This window comes from Pipistrellus kuhlii, unplaced genomic scaffold (genome assembly GCF_014108245.1).
Source record: "Pipistrellus kuhlii isolate mPipKuh1 unplaced genomic scaffold, mPipKuh1.p scaffold_m20_p_64, whole genome shotgun sequence".
Classification (NCBI taxonomy): Eukaryota; Metazoa; Chordata; class Mammalia; order Chiroptera; family Vespertilionidae; genus Pipistrellus; species Pipistrellus kuhlii.
Window position 1 is genome coordinate 253393 of NW_023425567.1, and position 20997 is coordinate 274389.

General features: G+C 69.0%; 1 protein-coding gene across 1 annotated transcript in view; it reads left to right on the forward strand.

Moving 5' to 3' along the window:
- Positions 1–20997, forward strand: part of CELSR1 (cadherin EGF LAG seven-pass G-type receptor 1) — an 87701-nt gene that overhangs the window by 50456 nt on the left and 16248 nt on the right. The window contains 12 exon segments of the mRNA XM_036420221.2: positions 6008–6165; positions 7265–7428; positions 7779–7904; positions 9986–10152; positions 13189–13374; positions 14560–14673; positions 16128–16302; positions 16862–17003; positions 17730–17850; positions 18496–18679; positions 18877–18978; positions 19657–19751. Coding sequence (XP_036276114.1) covers positions 6008–6165; positions 7265–7428; positions 7779–7904; positions 9986–10152; positions 13189–13374; positions 14560–14673; positions 16128–16302; positions 16862–17003; positions 17730–17850; positions 18496–18679; positions 18877–18978; positions 19657–19751 — 1734 coding nt within the window.

Sequence of the window (20997 nt, forward strand, 5' to 3'; positions counted from 1 at the left end):
TTTTTATTGATGTCAGAGAGGAAGGGAGAGGGGGGGAGAGAGAAACATCGACGATGAGAAAGCACCATGGATCGGCTGCCTCCTGAACACCCCCTCTGGGGATCCAGCCCACAACCTGGGCAGGAGCCCCGATGGGAATCACACCCTGACCTCCTGGCTCAGAGTCTGACGCTCAGCCCCTGAGCCGCGTCGGACGATGCTTCGGAATAATTGGCCCCGACAGCCCTCGGCGCCCACAGACCAGCGCTGCTCCAGGCGCCCTCCCTGAACCCCGCTTCTCCGAGACGGGGTTCGTTTCAGTGCACCCGGGGTGGGAATTGTCTGGGGCTCCTGGACCCCAGGCAGGGCCGTGCCAGCGGAGCGGAGAGCAGCTGGCTCCTCCGCCTGCGGGCACCCCAAAGGGGAGCCTGGCGTGGGCGTGCCTTCGGGGCACCCGGAGAGGAGGGCCAGCTTGGGAGCCGGGCAGGGTCGCCCTCTCCTTCCCGAGCAGCCGGGCGGGCGGGCAGGCGGGCGGGAGCCACCTGCTATGGAAACTCCCAGCGGCAGTGCAGCCCCGCCCGGCCCGGCCAGCTTCATGGAAGGTTCCGGGGCCGGGCGCCCTGGCGTCCCCCCTCCCCCTGCTGCCGCCCATACCCCACCCCTACCCGCTCCCCCTTCCCTTCCCTCCCAGGCCGTGTCCTCTTCCCAGCTCTCCACCCCACACCGGGGCGAGAAGGGGAAACTGAGGCCCAGAGGGAGGGGCCTGGCAGCTCGCCTACCCTGTGCGCCCTCTGAGACTGCCTCTTCGCCCCCTCAGTCTCCTCTGAGCTCCCTGCCAGCAACTCAGCACACCCTGACCTCACTGCACGCCCAGCCCAGCTCCCTCATGGCCTGCTGGCGGGGTCGGGGGGAGGTTGGTCAGAAGGAGGTCGAGCGAGGCCAGGCCTGGAGTCTGGGGGTCCCGCCGTCTCTGCTGCTGTGCACACTCTGGGCACATGGGCTGAGAGGGTCCCAGCAGGAGCAGCTAGGCTTTGTACCAGTGTGTGTGCATGTGTGCGAGTGTGTATGTACGTGAGCGTGTGGCCTGGTGAGTGTGTGGTATGTGCACACAGTGAGTGTGGGATGGGGAGTGTGTGCACGTGTGCATGTGTGTACACACTGAGAGCTGGTGTGTGTGCGTGTGTGTGTGCACATGCATGTGTGGCCTGGTGAGTGTGTTGTGTGCACACAGTGAGTGTGGGATGGTGAGTGTGTGCATGTGTGCATGTGTGTACACACTGAGAGCTGGTGTGTGTGCGCGAGTGAGGGTGTGTGTGCACATACATGTGAGTGTGTGGTGTGTGCACACAGTGAGTGTGGGATGGTGTGTGCACGTGTGCGTGTGGGTGAGTGTGAACACATGCCCTGTGACCTGAAGCCCTCGTGGCCGCAGGGACACTGCCCTGGCTCAGAGCCGCGGGCCCTCCCCTCCGGGGACGATGGGGACTCAGCCAGGGGCCGTCTCGGGCCCTGGCGGCCCTCGGGGCGGGGGTGGCAGCGGTCGGGTGTGTGGGTTCCCTGTGGAGGGACACCAGCTCCTGTGGGTGCCGAGCCCCCCCCTCCCCCCCCCCAGTTCGTGCCGAGCAGCAGCGAGCCTCCGAGGAGGACGGGGCCTTGGGGAGGGGCGGGTCCTGTGGGCCTTCACGCGAACTCACAGAGGGACCTGGCAGCTCCATGTCAGGGACTCAGCGTTAGCCCGCAATTCAGTGACTGAAGGCAGAGCTTTCTCTAAAGTGAGAGGAGGGAGAGGGAGAGAAATGCTGATGAGATAGAGACATCCGTCAGCTGCCTCCCGAGGACCCGTGCCCTGACGGGAATCGAACCCTGACCTCCTGGTTCCTAGGTCGACGCTCCACGCTGAGCCGCGCCGGCAGGACGTTTTAATGCTGGGCAAAGGCCCGGTGAAGGCAGGCGCGGCGAGGCGGGCGGGGGTGGGGGGTGGAGGGAGCCCGGCCTCGCCGCAGTCTCCGCCGGCCGCCGGGGACGGCCTGGTGAGAGACGGGCCGGGCAGCCATTGTCTTTGCCGGGGCACCACAGCCTTCGGGCCAGTCTCCGGCCTCGGGGGTCAGCCAGGCCTCACTGTGTGGCTGGGTGAGGAGCAGGGGAATGGACGGGTGGGTCTATTCTGTGCCCGGCATGGCTGAGCCGCGGGGCCTGGCGTTCCTGTGAGCGGGCAGGCGGGGGGCGGGGGCGGGGGGCAGAGCTGAGAAAGTCCTCGAGGAGAAGGGGAGGCGCTGGCGAGGGTGGGAGCGGCCTGTCCCCACCCGTCCTCCCGCATTCCTGCCCCCTCCCTGGAGCTGGGGAGGCCCGGGGGCCTGACCGGAGAGGGGCCGGGGCGGCCTGCCTGAGCAGCACACCTGCGTGGGGCGGGGGGGCGGGGGCTCGGGGAGGGGCCCCCAGGTCAGGCCCGGGCCCCGGCCTGCAGGGTGGGAGCCCTCCCAGGCCTCCGTGTGATTCCGGCAAAGGCCTGTCGGGGGGCTGCCTGGGGAATTCAGTTTGGTTCCTGGAAGTGTGAGTGCGTGTGTGTGAGTGTGTGTGTGTGAATGAGTGTGTGTGAGTGTGTGTGTGTTAGGGGGTGTGTGTGTGCGTGTGTGCGTGTGTGTGTGTTAGGGTGTGTGAATGTGTGTGTGTGTGTGTGTGAGTGTGTGTGTGTTAGGGTGTGTGTGAGTGTGTGTGTGTGTGTGTGTGTGTGAGTGCATGTGTGTGAGTGTGTGTGAGGGTGTGTGTGTGTGTGAGTGAATGAGTGTGTGAGTGCGTGTGTGTGTGTGTGTTTGTGAATGAGTGTGTGTGTGTGTGTGAGTGAATGAGTGTGTGTGTGTGTGTGTGAGTGAATGAGTCTGTGAGTGTGTGTGAGTGTGTGTGTGAGTGTGTGTGTGAGTGTGCTTTCTCCATGTGCCCTGGTCCACCAGTTGGCCTCAGAGAAACACCGCTGGCCTCTGAGGTGCCGGTCAGCTCTGCCAGGACAGCAGGCTCGTGCCCACGTGTGTTGGCGCGGCTGTCGCTGGGGGCTGGTGCGGCACGCCCAGGCGCCAGGCCTGATGGGCCGTGAGAAGCGCCCACACACTACCTGCCAGGCCGCACTGTCACAGGCCTGCCGCCCAGCCGACTGTGGATTATTCGATGTGAGGTCCTTAACCGTCTCTGACACGAGCACAGACCCAGTGGTGCCGGGCCGGGGCCTCCCGTGTCCGGTTTCCGCGCCCAGGCCTCCCGCAGCCCCGGCGTTTGAAACCGAGCCGCGGGGCCCAGAGGCCGTCGGTGACGGGAAAGGCGGTGGGAACGTGAGCGCTGAGGACGAGCGTTTGTGCGCAGCTCCCGCCGCTGCTAGGGGGTCCGAGTGCGGTCCCGGGGGCGGGGCCTGCAGGGCGGGGAGGGGACACCTCCCAGGTGGTGGTGGCTGAGGGGCCGAGAAGGGGGAACCCGCACAGGTTTGACAGCCTGTGGCCCTGAAGCCAGGCCGTCCCTGCGGGCGTCCACCGAGCTGGTGGGGGTAGAGGGGGCATGGGGGGTCTGCCTCACTGGCCCCCCACTGCCACCTGCCGGGCACGGGGGCTGCAGCCCACCCTCTGGTGGTTCGCCTGGCGAATCTGTGCCTGCTTGACCCGTGTGCCCAGGCCTGGCACCTGCACGGCGGGGGGGGGGGGGGGGGGGGAGGGTCCTCGGCGTGGCCGGCTGCCGGTGCAGACCCGCCGCTGCCGCCTCACCTGGTCCAGTTTCTTCCCCCCAGCGAGTCCCCCTCCCGCTCCGGCAGGCCAGCAGCCCGGGACCTGAGCCCAGGCCACACACTCCCGCCCCCACCGCGCCCAGCTGTCCCGCCCCGGCCCCAGCCCCGGCTCTCCCTCACGCAGCCTGTCCCTGTGGCACTCGTGGCAGGAAGGTCCGGGCTGTGTCTTCTCCCCCTTTTACGGGCGGGAGCGGGGCCGGGTCCCCAAAGGTGATGCCGGGGGCGCGGCCAGGGGCTCCCAGAGGGACAGGCCGTGATGTTCACGCGACACGGTGACACGCTGGAGGGGAGCTGTCCCGGGTCGCTCGGTGCGGGCACAGCATGGTGCCAGCATCGCCCTGGCCCAGGGGTCGGCAAACCACGGCTTGAGAGCCACATGCAGCTCTTAGGCCGTTGAGTGTGGCTCTTCCACAAAACGCCACGTGCGGTGCACACGTACCGTGCGATTGAAACTTCGTGGCCCACGTGCAGAAGGCGGTTTTCGGCCTGGGCGCCTGGGACCGCAACAGCCATTCACAGTTGGGCAGGTCTGCCGACGCAGCTCCGTGCGGAGCCTCCGGGTAACTGCTGCCTACCTCCCGGAGCGCACCCCGCCAGAATCCAAATTACACGCTGCATGGACAGTGCGGGCCGGCCTGGGCCGGCTCTTCCTGCGACCGCACCCAGCACTTACCCGTAATGGGCACTGTCCGCGCTCCCCCAGTGCCTGCCGGCGGGGCGGGGCGGGGGGCACGGTACTGATGCTCCTCTCACCGCTGAGCACAACCACGGCGACCTCTGTGAGGACACGCCCGCAGCCCGGGATCTTCCCGCCCGGCGAAGAGCAGATGCAGGACGTTACCTGGGGGCTGGGCGGCAGGGAGTGTGTAATCGCTTCCCGTGGATTCACCGAAGACGGTGCCCGGGACACGTGTGCCAGCGTCAGCCGCCGAGGCCCTGTCACGCAGGAAGGGCAGGGGCTCCCGTGTTAACCCGTGTCCGGTAGAGCCTCAGGCACAGCCAGGGGCCTGTCCGGGTCGATGGCGGCCGCCGGGGGCAGGAGGTGCAGAGGAGCACCACCTCCAGGGGGTCCTCCAGGGCTGCCCTGGGGAGGGAGGCCGCCTGGCTGAGGCCTGTGACCAGCAGCTCCAGGGCCTCCCTGCCCAGTGCTCGCTGCTTTCTGCCGGGTGAACGGTCATTCCTTCCTCCTCAAGGGCATTGAGGCGGTTTGTTTATATTTTCTCTTTTTCCAACCACCTCTTTCCAACCCTCCTATGGAACAGAACCCTAATATGCAAATCAACCGAACAGCAGAATGACCGGTTGCTATAATGCACACTGACCACCAGGGGGCAGACGTTCAACACAGGGGGAGCCCCGCTCAGCCAGAAGCCAGGCTCATGGCTGGCGAGCCTCTCGTGCCTCTGCTGAAGGCGGGGAGTAAGGAGTGAGGGCCCGGACTGCAGGAGGGAATGGGCCTAAGCCGGCAGGCGGACATCCCCTGAGGGGCCCTGGGCTGTGGGAGGGAGTGGGCCAGGCTGAGGAACCCCCTTGCACGGATTTCATGCACTGAGCCTCTAGTGTTAGCACAAACAGCCTGAAGCTGCAGTGTGCTGTCTGCTCTGAGCGCAGAGCTGCCGAGGGCAGTGCAGGCCTGTGGTTGGGGTGATGGGGAGGCCCTCGCAGGGAAGGGGCTGTCTGGCCATTGGCGAGGCCTGTGGCCTTCACACGTGCCCCTGGGTGAGGCTCCAGGCGCCACGGGTGGTTCACATCCGAGGAGGTGGAGTTGCCCAGCCTGCCCTCTGCCCGAGGCCGGTTTTGGGGACTCTGAGCCCGTCTGTGGTGTGGCTGGTCTGCTCGGTGTCTGGAGGGGCAGCCGGGACGGGAGGGCTGCCCAGGGTCACATTGATACTGCAGTGTGACCTCATCTTTTTTATATATATGTATGTATGTATGTAAACATTTTTATTGATTTTAGAGAGGAAGAGAGAACCATGGATCGGCTGCCTCCTGCAGCCCACACTGGGAACGAGCCCAGGCTGGGCGGGCAGTGTGACTTCATCTTAACCCCGCCTTTATGACCCTGAATTCAGTGAGGCCACATTCGGAGGTTCCCGGGAGGACATAGGTTTGGGGGTGCCCTACAAACCCCGAATGGCTGATTGGGGGAAATTTAACACCAGGCTGGAGCTCCTTTGCCCCGTGCACATGCCACCCCATGGCCCGCCCTCTGTGGGCGAGGACACAGGTGGGGTCACCCTGGCGCCCTCTGCTTTCTCCCCGCAGCCGCACATCGGCCGCCTGGGCCTGCCCCACGGACCGTCCGGGGAGAAGGTGGCCGTGGTGACCGTGGACGACTGTGACACGGCCGTGGCCCTGCGCTTCGGCGGCGCCGTCGGCAACTACACCTGCGCGGCCCAGGGCACGCAGAGCGGCTCCAAGAAGTGAGTGTCAGGGCGGGGCCCGGCTGCACCCCAGGGCCGCCACTCCGGGACCCTGTCGGCTGCAGGCAGACTCCCTCCCGTTGGTGGGGGCACCTTCGGGAACTTTCTAGAATAAGTCCCTTGATTTACTTATTTTTACATCCTCTTTGTTTGAAGTATTACATACGTTCCCTCTTTTCCCCACTGACCTTCTGGCCTCCACCCGGCCCAGGCCCTCACCCCCTGCGGTCTGTCCGGTTTGTGCGGACGCGGACAAGCTCATTGGCTGACCTCTTACCCCCTCACACCCTCCCTGCCTTCCCTCCGACACTCAGCAGTCTGTCCCTTTATTTATGTACTTTTCGTTATTCTCTAAAAATATTTTTATTGATTTCAGACAGGCAGGGAGAGGGAGAGAGAGATAGAAACATCGGTGATGAGAGAATTATTGACTGGCTGCCTCCTACATGCCCCCCCACTGGGGATCAAGCCCATAACCTGGGCCGGTGCCCTGATCGGGAATCGAACCCTGATCTCCTGGTTCATAGGTTGATGCTCAATCACTGAACCGTGCCGGCCCGGCCACAGTCTGTCCCTTTAGATGCAGTTGTCCAGCCCAGCCCCAGGGGGCGATAGTGCTGCTGTGGGCTGGGGGCAGTCACACGCCTGTTTCTCCCACCCCAGCGGGAGGGAGGGCGCTCCAGCCGTGTGACCGACAGGAGGCTGTGCCAGAGAGAGGTCTGACCCCTGGCCAAGGCCACGCGGCTGCTCAGGCAGCACCAGGGTCTGGCTGGCTGTGACCGTCCTCCAAGGTCGTCAGGGCCGGAGGAGGCCGCAGCCTGATTGGCAGTGTCCGCCCTGTTCCGACGTGGACTCGGTGGGCGGTCACTGGGGTCAGCAGGGAACTGAGGCCCCCGGAGCCCGAACGCCACGCGGCACCCGAGTCCGACCCGCCTGTGTCCGGACCGTGGCCCCTTCCTCCCAGGCCCCTGTCCAACCGTTGACCTTCAGGATGGCGGGTGTGGCGGCGGCGAGGCCGGTGACCTGTGTGAGCCGGTGGGACACGGCCTGAGCCCCCTCGCCTCCGCCCGCCGTCACCGGCCCGGCTTTGCCCCCGCAGGTCGCTGGACCTGACGGGCCCGCTGCTCCTGGGCGGCGTGCCCGACCTGCCCGAGGCCTTCCCGGTGCGCAGCCGCCAGTTCGTGGGCTGCATGCGCAACCTGTCCGTCGACGGCCACAGCGTGGACATGGCCGGCTTCATCGCCAACAACGGCACCTCGGCAGGTAGGGCGCCGCCGCCCGGCCACGCGAGGGCACCCCTCCTGGCAGCCGCGCCCCCGGAGGGGCCTGGGCGCGTCCCGGAGGGAGCGGAGCCGGGCGGGGTGCTGCTCTCGGGGGGCCGGGGCCTGCGCTGTGGGGGGCAGGGACCCCGGGGGCCCTCCGTGTCCCCGGACGACCCCGCCCGCCCGCGGGCTGGCCTGCAGCCCCGTCTGCCATGTGAGGTGTGAGGCCTGTCCCTGGGGAGGGGGTTCCCGGCCTGTCCCCGCGAAGGGGGTCCCAGCTCCCCTTCCTCGGCCGCCCCCCTGGGCCGGTGCTGGGATCGGCCAGGACTGTCACGCCGGCTCTGCTCCCAGGCTGCGCCGCCCAGCGGGACTTCTGCGAGGGGACCTGGTGCCAGAACGGGGGCAGCTGTGTGAGCCGCTGGGACACGCACCTGTGCCGCTGCCCCCTGCGCTTCGGCGGGAAGAACTGCGAGCACGGTGAGCCTGCGGGGGTGAGCCTGCGGGCGCTCTGAGTGCGCTGCCCGGGGCTGGGGGGCGCTGGGGACGGGGGGGGGGGGCCCCGAGCAGGGTCGTGGGGAAGCAGGAGCAGCACAGGCCCTGGGCAGTGAGAGCCCGCGGGCGTCTGAGCAGGTGGACGTCTGGGACAGTGCGGGACACAGCGCCGGCCTGAGCAGAGCCAGCCTGAGGGTCAGGCAAGCGAGGAGGGCGGGCCGGCGGGGCCTCCCGGGCTCCCCTGAGGCCGAAGGGACAGTGACAGGCCCGCGCCCCGCCTCCCTCCCGCCCGGAGGGGCCCTCCCGTGGCCACGTGGCTGCCCACGCCCCGCCCCTGTGCCAGGCACAAGCCGTGGTGCTGCGGTCTGAGTGGTGCAGTAGGTAGAAGCAGAGTACGGCAATGAGCAAGTGTTGTTTCTTTTTCTTTTTTTTTTAAAAATATATTTCATTGATTTTTTAGAGAGAGGAAGAAAGAGGGATAGAGAGTAAGAAACACTGATCAGAGAGAATCATCGATCAGCTGCCTCTTGCACACCCTCTACTGGGGATGTACCCACAACCAAGGTACATGCCCTTGACCGGAATCGAACCTGGGACCCTTCACTCCACAGGCCGATGCTCTATCCACTGAGCCAAACTGGTTTTGGCACAAGTGTCGTTTCTTAATCATGATGCTCAGAACCGAGGCGAACCCACGGGGCTGGCTGAGGCCGGATCGCTTTGGCGTGGCCCTGGGCTGCCTCTGGGGGTGCCCCGGGCGCAGAGCCCTGAGACCTCCTGCCCTGGAGACGCCCGCGGGCCCCGAGCCCCCGGGACAGGAGCGGCCCTGCCTTCCAGCACCGGGCGGGGGCACTGCCTCGCTGTGGGGTCACAGGCCCGGCAGCACGCGGCCGCCTTGGGGCTCTGTGTGACGGTTTGGGGCCCACAGCTCCCTCGGTTCTCAGAGCAGACGGGGAACCGGACCTGGGGGGCCGAGCTCCTGCCCCTTCGTCAGCCTGCCCGTCCGGCCAGCGCCCCGCGTAGGGCTGCGGCGTGGTCCGTGTCACATGGCAGCCCTCGTCCGGGATGGTTCACGGGTCAGGGGCAGGGCCAGGGCCAGGGCCAGGGTCGGCCCTTTGTGTCCCAGAAGGCCCGGCACCTCTGGAGGCCTGTTTTGGGCAGCCGGTGGGCCGGGCTCCCAGGCCTGGAGGCAGGGCCCCCGGACGGGCCGCGTGTGCAGGAAGCTCAGGCCGCGGCCGCCGAGCCCGGGTTCCTGTTATGGAGGCCGCAGTGCGGCCACGGCCGCCAGAGCAAACAGCTGCCAGGGCGGGGTCACGGGAGCAGGAAACACGCCGGCTCACGAGGCTGAGGCCGGCGGGCGGCGCCCTGCGGGGGCCTCTCATGCGCCCGGGGAACCCGGCAAGCCCCGGCATGGACACTGCCTGCCACACGCAGTCGGACCCGTGACCGAGGGGCTGGCTCCGCCCTGCGGTCTGTGGGCACACACCGGTTTCCCAGGGTAACAGCCGCGGGGCTGTGGTCACCTCCCTCACCCACACCCGCACCCGGGAGCCCTCAGCTGTCCGGTGGCCTGCCCCGTCTGGGCCCATCCGGGGCCGTGTGCTGGGCGGGGAGCCCACACAGACGTCGGCGGGCGACGGGGCAGGGCGTGTGCGGGCGCCCGTGGGCTCCCTGCTGGGCGCTGTCCCGCCGGAGCCGTCCTGTGCCCACCCCACCCCGACTCCTGCACCGGCCCGGCAGGCGTGGGAGGGGACGGGCAGGCCGACTCTCGGGGCCCCCAGCACCCTGCCCTCGGAGCCTGGGGACCCCAGCCGCCCCCTCTGCCTGCCGTCCAGCCCGAGAGCCTTGCCGGGCCCTGGCCACGGGGGGACCAGGCCTGACTCCCCAGGAAGGTGGTCTGTGTCCCGGCAGCTCTCGCAGGGACACCGGTGCCTGGATCCGGGGTCGCGGCCAGGCAGAGGGGCGTCTGAGTGGGGCCTTCGCACAAACACGAGAAGGCCTGGGGGCCCCCCTCCCGGGAGCCGGCCCGGACCCTGTCTGATCGCAGCGTCCGTCCGTGTCCGCAGTCATGCCGTACCCCCAGCTCTTCGGCGGGGAGAGCGCCGTGTCCTGGAGCGACCTGGACGTCACCATCTCGGTGCCCTGGTACCTGGGGCTCATGTTCCGGACCCGGGCGGCGGACGGCGTGCTGATGGAGGCCACGGCGGGCGTGTCCTCCCGGCTCCACCTCCAGGTGAGCACGGTGCCCCCGGGGCCCCGGGCGCTCCGCAGAGCGGCACCATGGGACCCCGGCACTCCCGGGGAGGCCAGTGTGGGCCCCAGGTGCTTAGGACAGAGCCCCCGGGGCGTGGCCGGGCTGGGCTGAGCCCCAGCGCTGCCTCCGCGGCCCCCTGGCCAGGGCCAGGGCAGGCGCGTTTCCCGGCTGCAGGCCGGGCCGCTGCTCCTCCTGACGACCTTGTCCTCCCGGAGCTCCGGGCAGCCAGGAGCGAGCTCTGGGCCGGAGCTGGCAGGCCCGGGCGGCCGCTCGGTGGTGGGTTCGTGGTGGAATACGTGACACGCTGTGCCGGGCGGTGATGACAGGAGCCGTGCTGCCTGGCACGGGTCCGCTAGGAAAAAAGTACGTGCTCGGCAGGAACAGACCCCCGCTGTCTGAGTCACTGAGTCCCGGTGCTCACCCGGGGGGTCAGGCTTCTGCTGGGGACGAGGGCCGCCCCTCCCCGTGGGAGGCCGGTGGCCAGAGCGGTGGCCATGGGGAGGACCCTCCAGGCCCCCTCGGCCACCTGGACAGCCCCAGGGCAGTTCCCAAAGGCCGGTCCCTCCAGGCACCCCTGGCTCATTTCCACGGGCTGCACGTGGACGGCAGACCCCCCCTGAGGCCCCCCCCTGAGGCCCCGTACGCCCGAGGGCGGCAGCGTGGGTTCTGGGGCCGCCCACAGGCCGGGCGAGAGGTACCGTCTGTCGTCCGGCACCCAGACAATCGGGTAATTGCTTCCGGGCGCCCTGAGCCCGCCGGCATTGTCAGCGGGATTACCTGCTATTGTCAGCGCCTCCGGAATCCGCCTGCCACAGGCGGGAGGTGCCAGGCAGGCCGCCGTGGGCCGGATCCGGCCCCCGGAACTGCCTCTGGGTGCAAACGTATGTCCTTCTCGTTGTCGCTCCGCGGGCTCTGCGTTTTGTTAGCAGATACGGCGAGCAGAGTCTGGCCGGTGGGGCTGCGTGCCTGACCTGTGACCTGGGGGCTCCCAGGTCGGTTCCGGTCAAGGGCACCTGCCCGGCTGCGGGCTGGGTCCCCCGGAGGGCGTGCAGGGGGCAGCTGATCAGTGATTCTCTCTCATCACTGCGGTTCCTCTCTCCCTTCCCCCCTCCCTCCCTCTCTGAAATCAATAAAAATGTTTTTTTTTAAACCTGCCATCTTGAGGGTGGGCGCTGACCATTCTGCCTGTGGGTGAGGCTGTTATCGGGTCGTACAGAGGCAGGGTCTCCCTGGAGAGGGCTCAGCGTTCGGAGGGCCCTCCTTGTGGCCAGGACCTGAGCTTCCCGCGCCCTGTTCTGGCAGCGGCTGCAGGACCCCTCCTCCTTTCTCTGCCCGTTCCTCAGCGCTTGGGCGCCCTCACGTGGCCGCTGTGCGTCTTGCGAGGAGCGCATCCATAGCTTGAGGTTTGCGTTTTCTCTGTTTCTCAAGTTTCTGGGATCATCTTGACGAGGGTCACGGCAGCGGCCGTACGTCTGCTTCACACGGGGCCCTGGGTGACGGATCCTCTGACCCACCACAGCCTTTGAGATTCTGGAATCACTCACAGCACAGGCCCCAACGGGGGTCACCGCTGACCTGGACCGTTTTTACCAAAAAGGAAGCTCACCGTCACTGACAGCCTTCGCCTCTGAGGAGTCGTTTTTGTTGTTTGTTTTACTCCACCTTAAAAAAAAAAAAATAGATGTATTGATTTCAGAGAGGAAGGGAGGAGAGGGAGAAACATCCATCGGCTGCCTCCCGCACGCCCCCTGCTGGGCTTGTGCCATGACCAGGAATCGGATGGTGGTTGGGTTCACGGGTCGATGCTCAACACCTGAGCCACACCGGCCGCTTTCTCACCGGTCTCGCTTGAAGTTACACGGAGCGGCCGGGTGATTATGATCTCTGCACACACAGTCGCCTGGCCGCTCCGCGCGTATTGAAACGGGAGGTCTGCGACGGCGCCATCCCTGGCCTGCCCTGTGCATTACATGGGGCCTGGGTCTGACATCACCAAATGCCACCTTCACCTCCAAAGCGGAGGGTGCGGCCCCTGAGGCTGATCCCCGGGCGCCCTGGTCCCCTGCCTGTTCTCGCCGGCGTCCGGCGTGCAGCTTTCCAGGCTCCATCTCCTGCCTCTGGCTCTCGGCGGGCGGCGGTCCTGTCTCCGGGCGTGGTTATTCCCGGCTGAGGGAGGGCTGGGCGGCGGGTGGAAACGTGGGAGACCCTGGAACCAGAGCAGAGGAGGCAGTGCCGCTGATTTGCTCCGCGAGGGGCCCCGACCCACATGCCAGGCTGTGCCCCCGGCCCCCGCGCCCAGGCCCGGTGCTCGGCCGTCACCGGGAGGCCGCTCCGCGGGGGCCGGTGTGGCTGTGGGTCACAGGCCGCCTGTCCTGGGTGGCCGCGGGGGGCTCTGTGCTGGTCTCACATGCCTGGTGTCCTCGGGCGGTCGTGCCCGTCACCCCGAAGACCTTCCAGGGGTGACATGGCCCCGGCCTCCCCCGGCCCCGTGGCTGTTTCCTGTAAGCGGGAATGGCTCAGGCCAGTCACGAGGCTGATTTCCGTGGCCTGTGTGTCCTGGAGCACGGGACCTGGATCTGGCCTCACAGAGGGTCCCGTTTACACCCAGATCAGAGCCCAGCGGGCAGAGTCGGCGTGTGTTCCCAGCGCTGAGTGGGGGCTGTTGTGCTTGACCACGTCCACATTGGACACATTTTCTACCTTTGCCTGAGGATTCTTTCCCCATTGATTTTTCTTAAGCGAGGGAGCAGAGAGAGAGAGAAGGAGAGGGAGAGAGAGAAGCATCAATGTGAGAGAGACACGTTGATTGGTTGCCCCCAGACCAGGGCCGGAAGTCGAGCCTGCACTGGGTACGTGCCCTTGACTGGGAATCGAACCCCTGGGACACCGGCCAGGGCAGCGTCTGACACTCCGGACGGCAGGAAAGACGTGGCGCTCTGCAGGTGTCACAGGCCACCCGGAGTGGTCGGTCGGTCTGCGCAGCCTCTAAGCCCACCCCGTGGCTCCCGCCCACAGATCCTGGACAGCCATGTGCAGTTCTCCGTGGCCCACGGCCCCGAGGACGTGGCGTCCGTGCGGCTGTCCCGGTCGCGTGTGACGGACGGGGAGTGGCACCACCTGCTGGTCGAGCTCAGGAGCGCCAAGGAGGGCAAGGACATCAAGTACCTGGCGGTGCTGACCCTGGACTATGGCGCGGACCAGGTGGGCTGGCCCGGCCTCCGGGTCGGACCGTCACCGGGTCATGGGGAGCCCACAGGCCCTTCCCCGTACCGGGACCCCCAGGGCCGGGTGGATTTGGGGGCGCCCATTGTGAGCCCCTGAGTGTGGGTCTCACGTCCTGCCTTATGCTGAGGTCCCTGCCCAGACGGCAGTGCCTGGGGTCAGGACCTGGACCTCTCCGGGTGTGCCTCCCAGTGCCGTGGCTGCCTCAGCGGGTCTTACTGGGGTCTTAGCGGGGTCTTAGAGGGTCTTAGCGGGGTCTTAGTGGGTCTTAGCGGGATCTTAGCGGGTCTTAGCGGGGTCTTAGCGGGCCGCCGAGGAGGGTGTGTGCTCAGCACTGTGCCTCCGGGTGCAGACTGAAAACCGCAGAGTGGACGGGGCGTGCGGGGGGCGAGCAGTGAGCCCAGGTGCCAGAGGGGCCGTGGGGCACCCGTGAGGCGCACCCGTCCCAGGTGGGCGCTTGGCAGCCCAGGGCACACTCGGAGCGCAGGCTGAGCCGCACGGTCGCCATGGTTTGGGGGGGAGGTGGGGAGTGGGGGGAGGAGAGGCGTGTGTACAGGAGCCCAGGCGGCTGTTGGGCGAGCAGCTGCGGGGCCCACAGGCACGCCTTCCGGCCGAGGCTCTGGTGCTGCCTCCTTAGACGCCCCTCCGAGGGCGTTTCCCGTCCGCTGCCGTCTCCCGCTCACCAAGCCCTTCCCGCATCGTGGCCTGGCATGGGGGGAGGGCTGCCACGTCCCCCGCTGACCAGCTCGCTGGCTGGGACGTGGACATGTGGCCTCTGACGGGTTCCCACGCCTCGTGTGTCACACAGATAGCAGCCGGTTTCCCAAGAGCAGCCGAGCCCTGCCCGCTGCTTTATTTTTATTTTTTTAGTGAACTTTATTGATTTCGGAGAGGAAGGGAGAGAGAGAGAAACATCCATGATGGGAAAATTACGGAGCGGCTGCCTCCTGCATGCCCCCTACTGGGGATGGAGCCCACAGCCCACGCCTGTGCCCTGACCGGGACTGGACCGGGGCCTCCTGGTTCCCAGGTCGAGGCTCAGCCTGGAGCCGCGCGGCCGGGCCGCCTGCCGCCGGAAGGCCCGGGCGCGGGCCGTGGCTTTGCCGGAGCGGCCGTGGTGCCGTGGGGCAGGTGAAGAGGTTCTCTGGGTGTCCCCTCCCCCAGGACACGGTGCAGATCGGGAACCGGCTCCCGGGGCTGCGGCTGCGCAGCGTGGTGCTGGGCGGCGTGCCGGAGGACACGGTCTCGGTGCGCCGCGGCTTCCGGGGCTGCATGCAGGTACGCACCGCGTGCGCAGGCGCGGACACCTCGCTGGCTCCGGGGCTGCCCCGCGGCTGGAGCCAGGGCCATGGCGACCTGCTGGTCCCAGTGGCCAGTCGCTTGTCTGAGAGCCGACCCAGCGTTCACACACCCGGTCCCAGCTCCCCCGGTCCTCCCTCAGCCCCTCTGTCCACCTCCGCGCCTGCTGCTCCGCCCTCCTGCCTCCACCTGCCCCGCTGTCCACCGGGCCCAGCTCCCGCGGTCCTCCCCAAGCCCCTCTGTCCACCTCCGCGCCTGCTGCTCCGCCCTCCTGCCTCCACCTGCCCCGCTGTCCACCGGGCCCAGCTCCCACGGTCCTCCCCCAGCCCCTCCGTCTGCCTCCGCGCCTGCTGCTCCGCCCTCCTGCCTCCACCTGCCCCGCTGTCCGCCCCGGGCCCAGCTCCCGCGGTCCTCCCTCAGCCCCTCTGTCCACCTCCGCGCCTGCTGCTCCGCCCTCCTGCCTCCACCTGCCCCGCTGTCCACCGGGCCCAGCTCCCCCGGTCCTCCCCCAGCCCCTCCGTCTGCCTCCGCGCCTGCTGCTCCGCCCTCCTGCCTCCACCTGCCCCGCTGTCCGCCCCGGGCCCAGCTCCCCCGGTCCTCCCTCAGCCCCTCTGTCCACCTCCGCGCCTGCTGCTCCGCCCTCCTGCCTCCACCTGCCCCGCTGTCCACCGGGCCCAGCTCCCCCGGTCCTCCCCCAGCCCCTCTGTCCACCTCCTCGCCTGCTGCTCCGCCCTCCTGCCTCCACCTGCCCCGCTGTCCACCGGGCCCAGCTCCCGCGGTCCTCCCCCAGCCCCTCCGTCTGCCTCCGCGCCTGCTGCTCCGCCCTCCTGCCTCCACCTGCCCCGCTGTCCGCCGGGCCCAGCCGCACGGCCCCACCTGCCCCTCGTCCAGGAGTGCTGTCTGGCCGCTGTCTGTAGAGTGGCCCAGCCTGCGTCCCGGCTCCCACAGCCCCAGCTTTCCCTCCCCGGCTCCCCCAGCAAGGAAATCCTTCCGATCCCTCCCCTGGTGCCCCCCGCCCCGCGTGCTCTGAGCCCCTCCCCAGCTGTCTGTGCTCCGCCCGGGGCCTCCTGCCTGGAACTGCCCAGCCCCAGCCCCTGTGCTGCCTGCCTGGGCGCCCCTGCCGCTGCCCTCACTCAGCCGCCCTCTGCCGTGGGCTGCCTAGCGCCCCCCCACCCCCGCCCCCCAGTCACACCGCGTGCATTTCCTCCTGAGCTCACGGGCGCTGGGCCGTGGGGGCCTGTCTCCTGGAATGCAGCCTGGGGGCCCCACCTCCCCGCTCCCCTCGCCCCCTCGCCCCGGTGCCCAGATAAACACGGGTTCCCTTTAGGAACGAGGGACCGGCAGCACTGGGGGGGGTCCTTCAGCGCCGGCGACCTTTCGGGGTTCCCCAGCCCCGAGGCCCGGGGTCCAGTCTGCGACCTTTCTGAGCGCAGGGCGTGAGGATGGGGGAGACGGCCACCAACATCGCCACGCTGAACATGGACGACGCCCTCAAGGTCAGGGTGAAGGACGGCTGCGACGTGGGCGAGGCCTGCGCCTCCAGCCCCTGCCCCCCGCACAGCCGCTGCCTGGAGGCCTGGGACGGCTACTCCTGCGAGTGCGACCGAGGTGAGCGGCCGCCGCCCCCGCCCCCCCACACCCTCAACTTACTTCAGAGAGGAAGGGGGGGAGAGACGTCAATGATGACAGTCATGGGTCGGCTGCCTCCGCGCGCCCCCTGCTGGGGACGGAGCCCACCGCCCGGGCCTGTGTCTGGGCTGGGAGTGGAACCGCGACCTCCTGGTCCGGAGGCCACAGGCTGACACCCAGCCCGGCGCCTCGCCGGCCAGACTGGGCATCGCTTCTCAACCGCGTTCCCCTGTCTCTGCACCCGGCTGAGGGCGCCGGGCCTGGCCTCCGGGCTCAGGAGATGGGGATTCGGTAAACGCACACGTTCCTAAAAGCGTGCGTGCAGCGTCTGCCTGAGCTTGGAGGAGCTGCAGCCGTGCCAGTGGGCACCCGCCCACCGGGTGTCCTCGTGGTGCCCGCCCTCCGGGGGCGCCGGGGAGCCCTGTCTGTGCCCGTGTGGCCCCGCAGGCTCGCCTCCCGGCCTCCCCGCGGCTGGGGCCGGGCGCCGGTGTCTGACCGCGGCCGGCTCCGGCGGGGTCACGCTGGCCTGTCCCCACAGGGTACTTCGGCGGGAAATGCGTGGACGCATGTCAGCTGAACCCGTGTGAGCACGCGGGGGCCTGCGTGCGCAGCCCCGGCTCCCCGCGCGGCTACGCGTGTGAGTGCGGGGCCAACCGCTACGGGCCGCACTGCGAGCACAGGTGAGAGGCCGCGCAAGCCCTGCCCGCTCTCCCCAAGGGGACAGCCAGGGCGCCTGGGGTTCTGGGTCCAGGACCGTTTTCAAACGTGGCGTGGAATCGGTGAGGGCCGAATTGGGCATCACGCACCGGCCTCAGCGAGCACGTCCCGCCCCAGAGGCTCACGCCGCTCGCTGCCCTGCAGCCCCTGTGCTCAGAGCAGGTGGGTGCGGAGGTCGGAGGTCAGGCAGGTGGCAGGGGGTGGGCCGGCCTCCGCACCTTCGATGCCAGGTCGCAGCTGGCTCAGCAGGCGGGCTGGGCGGGGCTGATTCTGGGCGCGCTGGCCCACGCGTGGCTGCACGGAGCTGCTGGAGGCGCGGGCACACGGGGACAGGCCGCGCTGAGCACCGGGGGCCGTGGCCTGGGGACCACGGGTGTGGACAGCCCCTGGTCCCGGGCAGCCGGCTTCGGGCTGTATGGGCCGGGGGGGAGGGAGGCAGTGCAGGGCATCGGCGGTGGGTGCCGGGCAGAGTGGCCCGGCGACGCCGTGCAGGCAGCTGGCCGGGACGGGGCCCCGTGTCCTCCGGGGAGAAGGGAGAGCCGTCACTCCAGAAGGAGCTTTGCGGTGGGACAGCAGGCTCAGGTCCGGGCGATGGAGGGGGAGGCGGCAGGGGGACTGAGGCCTTCAGGGAGGCTCCGGGCCCCCCAGGTTTTCCCGGAGACCCTGTGCACCGCCCCTGCTCCCCACAGGATCGACCTCCCGTGCCCCAGAGGCTGGTGGGGGAGCCCCGTGTGCGGCCCATGCCACTGCGCTGTGGACAGAGGCTTCGACCCCGACTGCAACAAGACCAGCGGGCAGTGCCAGTGCAAGGTGAGCGCCACGGGGCTGCGGGCACTGCCCTCACCCGCTCCCGGTGCCGCACCCTGGAGGTGGCCCTGCATACGGGCGCACATGTACACCCCTACATGTGCATAGACACACACACACACACACCTCTACATGTGCATAGACACGCACACACACACACCTGCACACACCTGCATGTGCATAGGCATTCGTGCACACACACACATAGCTACATGCATGTGCACATGCCTACACGTGCATACACATGCACACCTACCTACATACACCCACATATGCATAGACACGCATGTGTGTACACACCCACCTGTGCATAGACTGACATGCATAGACACATGCAGACACACCTACACGTGCTTAGACACATCTATACACACACCTGGACATATGCACACACACATCCCGAGCCCACGGAATCATGCGCACACACACCTACTCACACACCTACACACGCTGACCTGGACATAGCATTCCCGAGCCCAGAGTATCACGAGCACACGCGTGCCTGCGGAGGCGGGGCGAGGTGTGTTGCTGTCCAAGGTCCTGGGCCGGGGCTCCCTCACCGGGAGCTGCTGGGGCTGCGGGAGGACTCCGCCCCCTCCCGGGACCCGAGCCGCGCCCCCGGCCCCACGCGGCTCCCGGCGTTTGCAGGAGAACCACTACCAGCCCCCGGGCCAGGACGCCTGCCTGCCCTGCGACTGCCTCCCGCACGGCTCCCTCAGCCGCGCCTGCGACGCCGCCTCCGGCCAGTGCACCTGTCGGCCCGGCGTCATCGGCCGCCAGTGCAACCGCTGCGACAACCCCTTCGCCGAGGTCACCCCACTCGGCTGCCAAGGTCGGCGCTGCCCCTGGCCCTCAGCCTGAGGGTCTGTCCGCCTGCCCTCGGTGACCCTGGCCCTCGTTAGCACGGTCGCCCCGTCCTCGCTGTGGGGGGAGAGGGGGTCGGTTTGGGGGCAGGGCCCCGGGAGGGGTGAGCGGAGCCCTGCACCCAGGGGGGCTGGGCCAGGCTGAGGGTGTCACCTCTGCCCCCAGTGATCTACACCGGGTGCCCCAGAGCCTTCGAAGCCGGCATCTGGTGGCCGCAGACCAAGTTCGGGCAGCCGGCCGCGGTGCCGTGCCCCAAGGGGTCCGTGGGTAAGTGCGGGGCCGGGCGCCACGCCGGCAGGAGGGCGGGCAGGGCCTGGCTGTGGGGAGCGGCCAGGCAGTGACTCCCGGACCTCCGTGTCCGTGTGGGAATCTCTGGGGCCGAAGGGCTGGGACACAGGAAACGTCTCCTTGGTAACGAGTGACGCCAGGGGGCAGCTGCCACACTCCCCGCAGCCCGGGCTCTGAGAGCGGGTGGGGCTGCTGCCCGGAGAGGTGTGGCCGCGGCGTGGGTGCCTGGCGTTGGGGTGTCCACGGGGGAGGAGGGGGAGTGGCTGCTTCTCTTTCCAGGAGTCGCTCCAGCGTCCGCCTGTCACGGGAGCAGGCGGCTCACAGCTTAGACATTGCCCTGGCGGGAGATGGGACCACCCGCCGGCCTCGTGGCTGGGCCCCCTCGTGGCTGGGCCCCCTCGTGGCTGGGCCCCGCCGGCCTCGTGGCTGGGCCCCCTCGTGGCTGGGCCCCCTCGTGGCTGGGCCCCGCTGGGCCCCGCCGGCCTCGTGGCTGGGCCCCCTCGTGGCTGGGCCCCCTCGTGGCTGGGCCCCCTCGTGGCTGGGCCCCGTGGGTCCGCGGCCAGCGAGGGAGGGCGTCACCTCAGGGAACACCGGGTGTGGGCGCCGCGGGACGAGCGGTAGCCGTTCGCCGTCAGGACTCGTTCCCGCCCTCCGCAGGCACCGCCGTCCGGCACTGCAGCGGGGAGAAGGGCTGGCGGCCCCCCGAGCTCTTCAACTGCACGGCGGCCGCCTTCGTGCCGCTCGGAGCGGAGGTAGGACCGGGGGGCGGGGGCGGGGGCGGGGGCGGGGGCGAGGCAGCGGCCGCGTCAGACACCCGCGGGCTCGGACACGCCGCCTCGTCCCCCTCCGCCCGCTGTGCACTGGCTTCCCGGTGGAGCCCCCTCCTCTCGCCGCCTCCCAGCGCCTGACGCTCACCCTCCCACTGGCGTGACTTTCAGCCAGCTGTGGCCGGACAGGCCTTTTCCGTACCCGTCACCAGCAGGGTCGTTGTGGTTTTTAATATGTTCTTATTGGTGTCAGAGAGGAAGGGAGAGGGGGAGAGAGAGAAACATCCATGACGAGAGAGAATCATGGACCGGCTGCCGCCTGCACGCTCCTCGCTGGGGATGGAGCCCGCAGCCCGGGCCTGTCCTGACCGTGAACTGTGACCTCCTGGTTCACAGGTCGATGCTCCACCACGGAGCCACGCCGGCCGCTGTCACTCATTACTCACTTCATTTTGGGCCGGACACTCCCCGCGGGCGGAGGGGGGGGGGGTGGGGGGAGGCGGACACTCCCCGCGGGCGGAGGGGGTGGGGGTGGGGAGAGGCGGACACTCCCCGCGGGCGGAGGGGGTGGGGGTGGGGAGAGGCGGACACTCCCCGCGGGCGGTGGGGGTGGGGGGTGGGGGGGAGGCGGACTCTCCCTGCGGGCGGAGGGGGTCAGGGGGGGAGTCGGGGGGGGGGGGAGGCGGACACTCCCCGCGGGCGGAGGGGGTGTGGGGGGAGGCGGACACTCCCTGCGGGCGGAGGGGGTCAGGGGGGGGGGGGGGGGGGGAGGCGGACACTCCCCGCGGGCGGTGGGGGTCAGGGGTCAGGGGAGGCGGACACTCCCCGCGGGCAGAGGGGGGGGGGGAGGCGGACAATCCCGCGGGCGGAGGGGGTGGGGGGGAGGCGGACACTCCCCGCGGGCGGTGGGGCTGGGGGAGGAGGACACTCCCTGCGGGCGGAGGGGGTCAGGGGTCAGGGGGAGGCGGACACTCCCCGCGGGCAGAGGGGGGGGGAGGCGGACACTCCCCGCGGGCAGAGGGGGGGGGGGAGGCGGACACTCCCCGCGGGCGGAGGGGGTCGGGGGGGGGAGGCGGACACTCCCCGCGGGCGGAGGGGGTGGGGGGGGGAGGCGGACACTCCCCGCGGGCGGAGGGGGTGGGGGGGGGGAGGCGGACACTCCCCGCCGGCGGAGGGGGTGGGGGTTGGGGGGTGGTGGGGAGGCGGACACTCCCCGCGGGCGGAGGGGGTC